Below are 14,343 nucleotides of genomic sequence, written 5' to 3'. Positions count from 1 at the left end.
GTCCCCTCCCCCCACTGCACCACACAACCAGCCCAGCTCTTCCCCTCCACCCACTGCATCCCAAAACCAGTCCAACCTGTCTCTGCCTCCCTAACCTGTTCTTCCTCTCACCCATCCCTTCCTCCCACCCCAAGCCGCACCTCCATATCCTACCTACTAACCTCATCCCACCTCCTTGGCCTGTCCGTCTTCCCTGGACTGACCTATCCCCTCCCTACCACCCAACCTATACTCTCCTCTCCACCTATCTTTTCTCTCCATCTTCGGTCCGCCTCCCCCTCTCTCCCTATTTATTCCAGAACCCTCACCCCATCCCCCTTCTCTGATGAAGGGTCTAGGCCCGAAACGTCAGCTTTTGTGCTCGGAGATGCTGCTGGGCCTGCTGTGTTCATCCAGCCTCACATTTCATTATCTTGGATTCTCCAGCATCTGCAGTTCCCATTATCACTGAGATTTTTCAGCAATGTGTTTTTGTTTCATGAATAAAGTTAATTTGGAGAATCCGATTTCTGTGTGCACTGCACATCTGACTTAATTTCCAAACCCTTTCCATGGATTTTGACAAGCAACAGCATGTTATAGAAGGAAAATTTACAGTTGACTGAAACACTTGTATAGGGACTCAAACCAGATTCAGTAAGCTTGGTTGAATACAATGAAAACTCGATGATATACAAAGTACATTTTACCAATATATTCCAGTTTGTTTTACAGCTAATTTTCGCCTATACTTTCATTGCCTCTATCCATTTCTTCAAAACAACAAAACTATAAGAAATCAAGAGGTTTGAGTCCATCAATTTAAGAAATCAGAGAAATAAGCTGATCTGTTTGAACATGACTAGAGATCAGAGTCAGTTCTGATGTTTTGAACATGATAGCAAGGACGTGCATGTAGTTTCAAAGACTTTTTATGACAGCCATTTTTAAAATGTCCCTCTATCTACATTTCACCAGCAGACATTTCCTTTTGGGAATTTGATCTTTATTACAATACCTTTCGGTAGATAAAACCTCAAAACCCAAACTGGCATTCAGAATGTGACTGGGGGATGGATTACTGAGGTGAGAATCTGACCAAGTAAGTTTTTTTTAAGAATCAGAAGCAAAGATGTCCCATCTCTGTCATTTGTTCTTTAGTATAGGTTTTATTAATACACCAAATGATATATACAGGTTTAAAAGGGTGATATTGAGGAGGCACCGCAAATACTATGACAATCTCACACAAACTTGTGGGAGGGACTGCTTAAAGTCTCAAAAGGAGTGAAACTGAACCTCTGGTCCTCCTCAAAATCTCTGAAACAATGTCTACCACATCAGTGCAACCTGTCACTACTGGCTAACTCGCAACCAACGAATGGTCACGTCAAGAGACTCTTCTAGTTAGAAGTGGTCTGCCTGTTCCACACCGGACCAAGCAGGCCCTGCACTTAAAGAGAGTGGTGGCAGCAACCTTCATCAATGACGAGCAGTTTATACAGTGTAGAGAGGTGACACGCGCGTACCATTTGGTAAACAGACTGCGGTGTGGATTTGATCCAATAGCATACACCACAATTGGTGGGCAGCAGTGTGAGATGTTCAAACTCAGCTTTACGGTGTCTGCTCAAACTGCACGGTCAGCAGCAAGGAAAAGCTTAAGCATTAACAACCCTAAAATTCGAAATCTTCATATTGATCCTCATCGAGGAAGAATGCTCTAAATCATAAATGTTTCAGACCTGGTCAGAGACACAATGCAGCAGGAGAATTTGTAACTCCAGAGCAGAGACGGGCTGTATTGTGAGGTGGTGGTATGTGGGAGTGGTCCTTAGTCAGTGCTCAGTGACGAGCGAACGCAGACTTGGGGTTCCATGAGTAAAGCCTAAAATCCCTGGCAGCATGAGGAAGAAACTCTACAAATACTGCAGTATTCATATTTAATTCATGGTCTGTATGGATTTGTGGTAAAGTGAGACAATGGCAACTTGACATTAGAATTCACACGGGACACAATTGTCACATAAATTGATGCTGATTGTTTGTCAGATTTGTTACAGTCCAAAAAAAACACAACTCTAGAAAAATTCAGATGATCAATGACTCTGAAATCTGGAAGCAATACATAAAAGTACTGAGAGGGGAAGATCAATGGAGACCCAGGCATCAGTTCAGTGCTTCAACTCTCATGGTACAAAAAAAACACAAACAAGGGAAACAAGTACTGACAGTGGGTCAGACATGTGACGCTAAAAATCTTTACTGACACTATGGAGCAAAGAAACCTCATAGGTACCACATTGTTTCATTAGTCAAACAATAGGACATTTTCAGAAAATGTGCACATTGGTTCCAGAAAAGCAAGCAAACACCTAGCCACACAAAAGAAGTTTACAAGGTAGAAAAGTCTCCAACTAAAGTAAAGCCTCAAGTGAGGGGACTGGAAATAGATGATGCAGACCTGACATTTTGGCGCACTGACATTTCTTTGCCAATGGTCATCTCATAAATTTTGCATAGTGACACTCACCCTGGTGTCCAGCGTTGTTACAAGAAACTTGGGGAGAGATGACATGGGTTTGCATAGTTATCTGGACTTGTTGGACAAATATTTTTGGACCTCTAAGAAGTGAGAACTAACACCCAGCCCTCCTTGTGGTCTCTGTAACAATGTCAATTATATAAATTTAACCTGTAACTAATCACAACGTAATTTAGAAAATAAGATCTTCAAGTTTCTGCTGCAGGGGAACAACTTAGTGCAGAATAGCTTTCTCAATAAATGACAACATACATTTTTCTGTCATCAGCATTTTCTGTAGATATGTTACTGACAAACTGACTTACAAAGCAAACGCGTGAAGCAACTCAAGGAAGGGCTGACGTACCTGCGGAAAAGTTCAATATGAACCACGGCAGGAGCAATCTTGTCCACCACGTCAGCGATAAAATTATATTTATGTCGAAGACTGTTTGGATCATTCTGACCTGCGAGCAAAAATTTCTAAAATAAAATTAGACAGCACGTGGCAACTTTTGCATTAAATCAGCCTCCTAACTGCACTATGGCAGTTTGGTATTAATATGTCAGTGCCATGTCTTAATTTTTAACAGGACTCCCATGTGACTAAACCCAACATTGTAAATGCAGCAGATTGGTTAATTTCTATCTCACCTACCCATTACAATGGAGTTAACGTTGAGGTTGTAGAGTATGTTAATAACAGTTTACATTTACATAGTTACTTAAAGGAATACAACAAGGTAAATTGCTTCATAAGTAAATAACACAATAAAAATGACCCCACGCCATAAGGATATAGTTAGGCAGATAACCAAAAACTGGACAAATAGATCAATTTTAAGGAGTGTCCTCAAGGCCGAAATTGAGATGGAAAGGTGGAGAGGCATAGGAAGTATTCCAGCAAATTCTCACATTCGCTACCAACTCAGCACTCTGCCAACCCCTCGTCTCCATCTGCAAACACCTGGTTTCCTTTCGCTCTCCCCATGGCCATTCTGGCTCCTTAGTCCTGATGATGTCAGAAGCAACACTGACATCCTAGATAACTGGGTTACTTTTTTGTCATGTTTAGCCCTGCTTTGCCAACTTGCACCTGTGATCGAGTCCGAACCCTAGGCATGTATCAATCCATGTAAGGTGTTTACAAAGAGGCAAAATTCTCTATCAAATAGTTACTGCTACTTTAAGCATCAGAACTTCAGAATTATCAGTGTGGATTTCTCTGGGGCTGATTAAGATGCACCGCATGTTCTGGATTTCATCTTGTGAGATATCCAGAAGTAGCAATGTCATTGGTGCTTTCAATAGTAGTAAACATCATTCATTACTATTGTGTAGGGAAAATGCCAAGACAATGTACTTTTATTTACCCCAACTTTGCTGTAACATTGTGAACATCTGTACTCAGCCCATAGATCATGTGGATAATACAAGTATGAGCAATGTCTAAATACTGATATTATCTTAAAATTGTGATTCATTGAAATTAAACAACAAAGAATCTTGTAAAACAGGATTCCTAACGATCCTCAAAATTATGGCCATTCAAATTAAATTCTGAGAAAGTGCTGTAGCATAATTTATTGTTGGGCTTTATAAGAAACGATGAGGTTTAGTTAAACAGCACTATGACACAGATCAGCAACCAATAGCTTCCAAAACACACTTCAAGTAGCACCTGTCAGTCATTGCAGAGATCAAGTTTTTTTTTAAATGCCTGTTATATGCTCTTTCCACTTCACCATTTTTCCATCAAGTCCCAGCTGTCAGTAGTCATGATAAATTTAAATACTGTTCAATTAAATTTTCAATCAATTATCATTTGACAAATCTATGAAGTCAGACTCAGGCATCCCTTATTTAATATGCACTAGCTGCCAAAATGTAGATTGCAGTTTTGAGCATGAAATATTTCTGATATTGTCCAATGAATCAGAGCTGTCAGCACGTATTATTCTCAAACACACAAAAACAGAAATTGCTAGAGAAACATTTAGTAACATCTGTGGAGAGAAAGAAAAGTGTTAACATTTCAAGTGTAATGATCTTTCTTCAGAGGTCTACAATATTTACAGTTCTCAGTTTTATTTTAGTGTATCACGCTCAGTTTGTGCAGCTGATTTAACTTAAACTGGTAAAATAATTTTCCCCGTGGAAGAGGTGCAATAACATCACACGCCATTTATTTCGATCAGGCCTACAATGTTACAGAACATAGTGAGCAGAGATGATCCCATAGATTGCCACGGTACCATTGATTTGTCTAAATGGTTGGCATTTTTTGTGTGTTTTTGCATAGTTGCTTATCAGATGTCTGTGAAGACAGGTTTTGGATAGCCCCATCAACAATTTAGCAGTTTTGATTCCCTTTGAAACTGCATTCCTTTTACAAAGACTGCAACATAAAGCCTAAGGTTTCTAGGAACAAATTTTAAAAAACCTTCCTAATCAATTAAATAACTTTGCATGCTGTGTTAACTTGCATATATTGCCAGTTATGTACAATATATTTGTAGATGCATGCAGTAAGGGTTTTACTGAGCTTTGATGTTTCTATGACACACATTAATGTGTAAAAAGATGATAGTGCATCCTTGGCAGTCACAAAGCTTGAATCAGATTGAGGTGAGTGGGTCAAACTATTTAGTGGATGGGATCTAGTGTATAGTTTCTTGGGCTTTATAAGGATAGCGAAACGGGTCTTATCTCTTCAGCTACCTGTCTAACTCCCAAAAAATGATGATCGTGGGCATAATTAGAATGGTAATAGTGACCGAGGCCTCTGGAAAGAGGTCATATGTGAATGTTTCAATAATTCCATAATGTCATTCAGTTTGCTAAATAACCTAGGTTGTCCACATGTAGAATTGTAGTTTGTTTGGTGGAGTCATTCACTCATTGATAAAAATGGGTCCAAAGGTTACAGGGACATTCTTTTTTATGGAGGTCTGAAGGAAACGTGGGGCCTTCTGGGCCTCTAACAGCAACATTCGAGACTGGGGCATGACGAGAATGTTTGGATTAAGTGCTTAATTAGCCACAGTCAGAGCAAGAAATTCCATTCTATGATTAGAATGTCTACCTCAATCTAGAGGGATAATTCTCACAAAACATGCTAGAAACATTTGCCAAAACCTCAAGACATTTACATAGCCTGTTCATTCAGCATTTATATTTCAGTAGCTCTGACTTTCCTCTCTCACACAAAACCCAACTTAAATTGCAAATAAATTTCAAAATGACAGTTCATTTTGAATTTTGTCCAAGTTAATGAAGAAGTTGATTGCAAAATCTGCAAGCAACAGTCAAACGTGTTAGTTCATTTGCTCTGTAATTTACTACTTCAAGGGCCACTTTAAAAATGGAAGCCACTTACTCCGTGTTTGATGAATTATTTATCTAAATCTCAATTACTTTTCAGTCAGATACATATCGTACTAATTCTGATGAACTTAGTAGACTTCCATCTTCACCATTTCGGGAGTACAGGAAATCACCATTCAACATTTATTGGTTCCTGAAGAATGAAATTGTTACACATTGTAAAATAGCTGAATATTTTGTTATACTGCTGCCTCTGGCAGAAAACTGCATATAAGCTTGTTCAATAATGGCTGTCGCAGTTGAGCATGTTAGCGATCTTACTCTATGTAATACACAACAGAACAATGCCAACAAATCTGGTTCGAATCATTTTTATTTTCCCTAAAATACTAAGGACTGAAGAACATTGTAATACATTTCCAGAATTTCCAATGTTGATTTTGAGGAAGTCAAGTGATTTACAAGATTTCCCTGTTTGCCCGTTGTATTTGGGTGAACACTGAATACGAGGGGTAATTCAACTCCAAAGAGAACTGGTTTAATTACCAACAAAAGATTACACATTATTAAAACTTTATTATTAAAAAGAAAAATAGAGCTTTTTTCTTCACCATGAAGGCAGTCAGAGGCTTTGAGGTGGCATCTGACCAAAAAAGCCAGTGAGATCTCTGTTCTCTGGGCAATTCCAAAGTTAATGAGCTTTTAGGCTCATATCGCGCCAGATAGATGTTACATACGGATATAACAATGTAAAATTATTCAAATGTCCCTTCAGAGTAGGAGGGGCCATCAACATGAGTTTTGCTGAAGTCCATCTAAAGATTCTTCTACAATAATTATTCTAAAATCCAAACCTATGGCCATTTCCATCCACAAGGGCAGCAGATACAGTGGAACACCTCGGCCTGGGAGTTCCCCTCTAAACTTGGAAATTTATCCCCATTCCTTCAGTGTTGTGGTGTCAAGTGCTAGAATTCTTCTCCAAGGGCATTGTGGGTCTACCTATTGCAAATACACAGCAACAATTCAAAAAGGCAACTCTTCACCACCTTCTCAAGGGTAACTATGGGATGTGCAATAAAAGCTGGACTAGCCAGTGACACCCACATCCCATGAGTGAATTTTAAAAAAAAGAACATTAAAGCCAAAATCTCCTCTTTATCTATGCATTAAAAAATAGAAATGATATTGGCCTACAGAGGTCTACAATATGTTTGTGGAGAAATATCATTGTATCCTTTACATACTGGTGGACTTGCTGTAGTCAATATAATCGTCATTCTACTGTAAATAACAATGTATGCAACCAGCGGCAGCCAGTAAATGCAGAAGACATGGAATATGGTGTCAGAATGGAGCAGCTCAAAATATTTGAATTTCCAGTGCTGTCAGAGAGCAGTTATTGCAATTAAGTAGCATTAAAAAATGAAGTATTTGCATTTTCCACTCCCTGCTACTTTTTTCTCCCCCTATTTTGGTGACAAAACTACGAAATAGTTACAGAATTGATTAGACCCGAGTATTTAAAAGGTGCAACCCTGTCATCAGTGCGAGGGAAAAAGAGGGATACAAGTTATATTGTAGCCGACATCTCATTGAGGACCAGGAAAAAAGCAGCCTGCAGATGGTTTGAAGACAATTCAATCTCCACACTAATATGTACATTATTTGTTAAAAATAAAAGAACTCAAGGGGACAGGAAGACTACTGCAGCCACACTGGTACATCAAAATGAATTCTGAGAGTATGACCAACAGAAAGTGAATTTTGGAGGTAGCAGGATTTCTTTTGCCCAAGAAAATTCTATGAGAGGAGAAACATATTCTCAAAAAACTTGTCAAAATATGAAGCAGTTCTGAGATTGTCCAACATCAGTGCATTAATGGGAGAACAGAAAAAAATCTGCATTATGCTACAAACATACTGGGCCAGGTGAAAATGTTTGTAGGAAAACCTGCAGAAAGATAGACACTTGAGCTCAGGATGTAAAAATTGAGGAGAACATGACACAAAACAAAAGGATGCATATCTAACACAGGAGAAACAGTTATCTAACTGGAACAAGTTAAATTCCTTTGCACGCCAGTGCTTAGCTTAGAAGAAGCAAAGAAAGCTATAAAGATTACGGTTGAGAAGGTGCAAGTTCATGAATCTGACTAGTCTCTCAACATTAGGAAACAAACTGATGTAATCAGGTCTAAAGTTGATAAATGGTTTGTGACTGGTGGAATGATGACTGCAGGAGAGCGTCAGCTGAATGTCATGTCAGTTAGATACTATGCTTCAAGCAACATTGAGTGTTTCACAGATCTATGTAAAGTCATTGTAGATGGTGACTCAAAAATGAAGACCTTTAAGTATGCTTGAATCTGTGTGTTGGAATAATATCACTACAAGATGGCAAATGAATCTGAGAGCCCAATGCAATGAGGTGAAAGAAGATATGGAGTTTCAGATTGCACACGTTAAGCGAAATTCACTCATCTTAACTCAAGCTAATCTAAAGCTTAGACTAGTAATCCTAGATGAGCTTGCATCATTTTGCAGCCTGCTCAGCTATTAAGTGCTGAACAGATCCTTGAAGATCACAACCATAATTTTGACAGGTCTTGGCGGTTTTCCTGGTGAGTACAACCTTAAAATAAAATGAAATACAAGACCAACGCAGCACGTGCCAGACAGAGTTCCAGCTGGCCTCAAGTCCAGCCTGAAAGACAGAAGGGGTAGAAAAGAAGACAGCCATCAAAAAAGTGACAACAGGAGGGAAAAAAAAAATCAGGTAAACAGAATATGCATATAACCAAAAGATTTTAACCAACCACTAAAGAAATGTTGCCACAACTTGACAAGGTCTATGCTACCTTCCATGAGAAGAATGGCTGACAAGTGAAGCAAGATGAGAGTAGCAGTTTTTAAACTACATTTTGGATGCCATTTGGAAGACACAAAATGGTTGTGTAGCTGTTTGGCATTTCCACTCATCCGGAAGGATATCAACTCAGACAGCACAAATGAGTCATTGTATTTCCTGGAGTAGAGACTATTATGGATGTGAAGAAGCTATCATAAACCATAATCTGATGAAACTGCTAGAGAGGTCAGTTATCATCAGGGTATGAGCCTTCATGCCAACTCACTGTCAAGATCATACATGTGACGCAGAACAGCGCAAGCTGCAGTTTTCACTCGAATCCAATAATGACAACAATGCCAGTGCTGAGGTACTATGGCTCCCTGATCATATGTGATGACATACACAAATATGTGCATACAACTGGAGAAGTTGTTCCTTCATCACAGATGGATGATTAGGAAGAATTGATTTCATCAATGACATAGAAGTACAGAATGACTGTCAGTCATGACTGAACCACTATTCCTATCAATAGCAGTGAATCAGAAAGGGTTACAACAGCAATGGCACTCACCACAGAACTTTCTTGGAGAAAGAACTACAGTCCAGAAATGAGCAGACACCAGATGAACAGCTAACAGTGAAAGTTGTGTTCTATTGGAGGACTTGTACCATTTAAAGACTACGTATGTAATATATGTACAGAAACTGAACGCTTCAGTTTTGAGGAAGAGTCATACTGGATAAAAAATGTTAACTGTTTCTCTTTCCATAGATGCCAGAACTGTCAAGTTTTTCCAGTAGCCTGTGTGTGTTACAGAATCAGGTCATTTAGCCTCAAGAGCTCTATGCTGATGTATGTACTCAGTGGGAGTCTGCTCCCACCTTCCATCATCTCACACTATCTGCATATCGCTTCCTGTTTCTTTCTCTTCCATACTTATCTAGCTTGTCCCTTAGGCAGGGCATACATGGTAAATCCATTCTGCCATAACATTGTCCAGACTTCGGATGAATAAGTGCAGTAATTAAACAAGCACAACATTTAACAAATAAGGTTTCACAACAGTATGTGGAACAGATAGAAAAGGTGCCTCATAGCAAAGGGAGTGCTAATGATACCAGAGAGACGGTTGAAGAGTGGGTGTTAACAGCAGAAAACAGGTCAGTTCTAGTGAGAGCAACCCCATGCAGACATAGTATTGGGAAGTGGGGCTGAGGAGAAAGGTGCAGTGAGAGAAAGAAAGAGGATCAAAATGGAGAACAGACCTCACAGACTGAAGTTGTCAAACTCCATGTTGAGTCCTTAAGGTTGCTCAGTGTGAAGTTGAAAATGAAAATGAGCTGTTGTTCCTCTAACTTATATTGTTTATTTTCTTGGAATGGAGGGAAGTTTTCTGCAGAATGTGACAGGGGAAGGGAGGAGAAGATGTATTTGGTGCTGGCATCTTGCTGAAACTGGGGGAGGGTGGAAGGAATGACGCAGAAAGATCCTTTGAATGTCAGGTTGGTAGGATAGGAAATGAGGATGAAAAGAACCGTAACATTTGCCATTTTCACAACTTCCAACAGGACACCAGCAAAAATATCTTCCTCTCTCTAACCTGCGGCATTCCATAGGGTCAGTAGTCTCCACGTCATGGTCTAGTGCTCCAAAGCCAACATCACCACCAATGATACCCACTCCAATAGCACCTTCCTGTGCGATTGCATTTGGCCTTTACCTCCTTCATCTTCATCATCCAAGGCTGCAAACATGCCTTCCAGGTGAATCAGCATTTTATTTGTAATTCTTTCAATATAGCCTACTGCATTCACTGTTCACCTCTATATTGGCAAGACCAAAAGCAAATTGAGTGAGCACTTGGGAGAACACTTCAGCTCTGACCTTAAGAATGACTCTGATCTTCTGGTCACATGTCATTTCAGTACATGTTCTTCCTCTCATACAACATTTTGTCCTAGGTTTTATGCAATGTTCCAGGGAAGCTCAATGCAAGCTGCACCTCATTTTCTGTGTAGGCACGGTATATTATAAAGGACACAACATCAAGTTTGACAACTTCTGCCCATGAACTCTGTATTCCATCTCCCTACACACCATGTGTTGTCTGCATTGATTTGCTCTCACTCGAGCTGACATTTTTCTGCTATTAACACCTATTCTTCATATATGTCCCATCTTTATTACAATTAGAACTCACTTTGCCTTTTGCTGTGGGGCACCTCACCCATTGGTTCCACTTGTTCCTCCTTCGCCCAACTTTTCTCTACAGCTAAAATCCTATCACTTTTCCAGACCCAGAGATAGTAAAAACTGCCAATGCTGGAGTCAAAGATAACACACTGCCATACCCCACCCACCCCACCTCCCCCCATTTTACACACACACACACACACACACACACACACACACACACACACACACACACACACACGCTATAATTTGGCTTTACTGGAGAAAAAAAGGACTGAATGGCCATTAAGTAAACTTTATTTGGAGAAGTGGGATACTTCAAGAGCATTGAGATTTGATGCACAATGGTTTACATACATTAAATTGACTACAGCACAGTGAATATGTCTAAATGTACTATGGAAAACATCAGCTATGGCACCTGGAAAATATAGACATATATGCATTTAATAGGGTTGGTAAGCATGAGATTTAAGGTGAGCTTGCTAATTGGATACAAAATTCTGATGAAGGGTCACCAGACCTGAAACGTTAACTAATTTTGTTTTACTTCACAGATGCTGCCAGACCTGCTGAACTTTTCCAGCAACTTTTGTTTTTGTTCCTGATTTACAGCATCTGCAGTTCTTTTGGATTTTTTTTTTAAAAAGGTGCAAAATTGGCTTTACGATAAGAGACGGAGGATGGTGGCGGACCTTTATGTTTCGGACTAGAGGCCTGTGACCAGCAGTGAGCTACAGGAACTGGTCCTGGGTCCACTTCTGTTTTTCATTTGTATAAATGATTTAAATGAAAATAAAGGAGGCATGGTGAGTACATTTTGGATGACACCAAAGTTGGTGATAGATGACAGTGAAGATATTAGATAACATTACAAAGAGATCCCGATCAATTGGGTGGAGTAGCAGATGGAGTTTATTTTGGATAAGTGAGGCATCACATTTTGCTAAAACAAGGGCAGGACTTAAATAGCAAATGGTAGGGCCCTAGATAGTGTTGTAGAACAGAGATACCTAGAGGTTCAGGCACATAACTCTTTGAAATTTGCATTAGAGGTAGACAGGATGGTTAAGGCAGTGATTAGCACACTCGTCTTAATTGCTCAGACCTTTGGGTCTAGGAGTTGGGACACAAGGCGGAGGTTGTACAGGAAGTTGGTGAGGCCTCTTCTGGAGTACTGCACACTTCTGGTCGCCCTTTTATAGGAAGGACATTATTAAACTGGAGAAGGTTCAGAAAAGATTTACCAGGATATTGCTAGGAACTGAAGGTTTGAGTTATTAAAAAGAGACTGGATTGACTGCGACCTTTTCCACTGGAGGGTAAGAGGTTGAGGGGTGACCTTATACCGGTTTATAAAATCATGAGAGGCATGGATAAGGTGAAAAGCAAGGTTCTTTTTCCTTCGGTTGGGGAAGTTCAAAACTGAGAGGAAAAAGAGTTAAAAAAGGACATGAGGAGCTTTTATTTTAAAAAATAAAAAGAGTGCTTAGTGTGTGGAATGAACTGCCAGTGAAAGCCATGGATGCATGCACAGTTACATTTAAAAGGCATTTGGAAAAGTACATGAATAGGAAAGGTTTGGAAGGATATGCGCCAAAACATGCAGATGGAACTAGTTTCATTTGAGAACATGGTTGGCATAGACTAGTTGGGCCGAAGGGTCTCTTTCATGCAGTATGACTCTACAACTATGATTCTAAATTGGTTGAGTGTCAAGCAGCAGAAAATAGTGCCAATATGCAAATACTCAAATTGACAGGATGCAATCAGTAATGTCCCACAAGCACCAAATTCCTTGATGCATAATGGACCTGAAATGTTAACTCTGCCTTCCCTCCACAGAAGTTGCCAGACCTGCTGAGTTTCTCTCACAATTTCTGTTTTTGTTTCTGATTTCCAGCATCTTTGGGATTTTTTGTGAACCACAAGGGCCTCAATTATAAACATTATTTATTAATAACTTACATTCTGGCATTGTAAATCAGCTATCCAAATTTACCGATGAGACAAAGTTTGGCGGTGTTTTAAATATATGGATGATAGCATAAAATCACAAAAGAATGTTGATATGAGCTACTTCTGTTCCTGGGATTATAATGCACAGGCACTAACTTCATTATAAAGTATAATGAAAGGAAAGATCTTGCCTTCAGTATTACTCACTCATGTTTTAAAAAAATGGAGGTATTGACTTGAATGCAGACACTATTTTGTTTACGGGTCCACATATTTATCGGTGCGTACGTGCAGTCATTGGGCAGTTCCAGAAGTGCTGACAAAGCAACATGAAACACAATTGCACACATCTCAGAATCACTCTTACCCAGTCCGCAGGCTCCTCTCTGGATGAAGATGACGGGCGGCTGGTTGAGTGCCTGTGCCCGCCGGCTCACCGCCTTCAGCTCACACACGTTGCGGTAGGTGCTGCCATCGCTGCCACACACCGGCTCGCTGTTGTCACAGACACACACGCCTTTGATCCACCGCTTGGCCGGGTTGACCGCCGGCGGCACCGAGCAGCGCAGCCCTTCCCCGCATCTGACCTCGTCCCCACGGCCGTTGCACGACTCGCCCTCGGCGGCGCCGCACAGCCGGCAGCAGCCGCAAGCGTCCAGCACCAGCCCCGACCAGCAGTCAGAGGGCAGCACCGGGCAGCTAGAGACATCACAGAACTGGGGACAGCTCGGGGAGCGCCTGGTGATCCTACCGTCCCCCAGAAGGAAACAGCTCCCCAGCACTGCACACAGCAACAGTAGCATCTTCTTCCAGCAACTCCGCAAAAGTTCATACAGAATTACACCAAGCTCCTTAATTAACCCGATTCTCCCAGAAACTTGTAAATCAACAGCTACTCAAAAACATAGCACCTGGGTGAGAAAGGTTTGTATAAAGTTTGGAAAACAATATAAAGAAAAAAATTATTTCCCGTTATTTCCAGCTCAAAACAAAGAGCCGTCCCCTTTATCCGGACTTCCAATTTCATAACAGCGAGGCGGCTCCTTTATAAAAAGCCCAACGAATCAAACAGACCCAACTCCCAGCCGCGTTCATTGGTCTGCTCTGAGCGATGAGTCCGGCCTCCCCTGACTACCGCCTCTTCCACACCCAGATGCCGCTAAAAGCTGCCCAGTTCTTCTATTCACAGCTTCATGGTCTGTCTTTTCGACGACCTGTATTCAATCGAATCGCTCCAGAGTAGCAGGGACCCATCATTCTGCACCAAAGGGCTAACACCATTTACAAAACAGCATTTTTCTTCAATTCGTCCCTAATGTTTCATGTTCGGGAACAAAAACAAAGAGCTTATTATATAACAAATACGGAGAGGCTGGAGAAACAAGGGAAGTCTGTTCTGAAGAAGCGTCACTCGACCCGAAATGTTAACTTGGCTTTCATCTACACAGATGCTGCCTGACCTGCTGAGTTTTTCCAGGAATTTCTAATCTTGTTTCATATCTC

At 40.6% G+C, this 14,343-nt stretch overlaps 1 protein-coding gene across 1 annotated transcript in view; it reads right to left on the bottom strand.

The window, feature by feature from the left end:
* Nucleotides 1–13,959, bottom strand: part of htra1b (HtrA serine peptidase 1b) — a 45,830-nt gene extending 31,871 nt beyond the window's left edge. The window contains exons 1-2 of the mRNA XM_048551400.2: nucleotides 13,208–13,959; nucleotides 2,871–2,970 (exon numbers count right to left, since the gene is read on the bottom strand). Of these exons, the coding sequence (XP_048407357.1) occupies nucleotides 2,871–2,970; nucleotides 13,208–13,643 (536 nt within the window). The 5' untranslated portion in view covers nucleotides 13,644–13,959. The remainder of the gene's footprint in view (nucleotides 1–2,870; nucleotides 2,971–13,207) is intronic.
* Nucleotides 13,960–14,343: the final 384 nt, after the last annotated feature.

This window comes from Stegostoma tigrinum, chromosome 20 (genome assembly GCF_030684315.1).
Source record: "Stegostoma tigrinum isolate sSteTig4 chromosome 20, sSteTig4.hap1, whole genome shotgun sequence".
In the NCBI taxonomy this organism is placed as follows: domain Eukaryota; kingdom Metazoa; phylum Chordata; class Chondrichthyes; order Orectolobiformes; family Stegostomatidae; genus Stegostoma; species Stegostoma tigrinum.
Note: the sequence above shows the minus strand (reverse complement) of the source record. Positions and strands in the feature narration are given on the sequence as shown.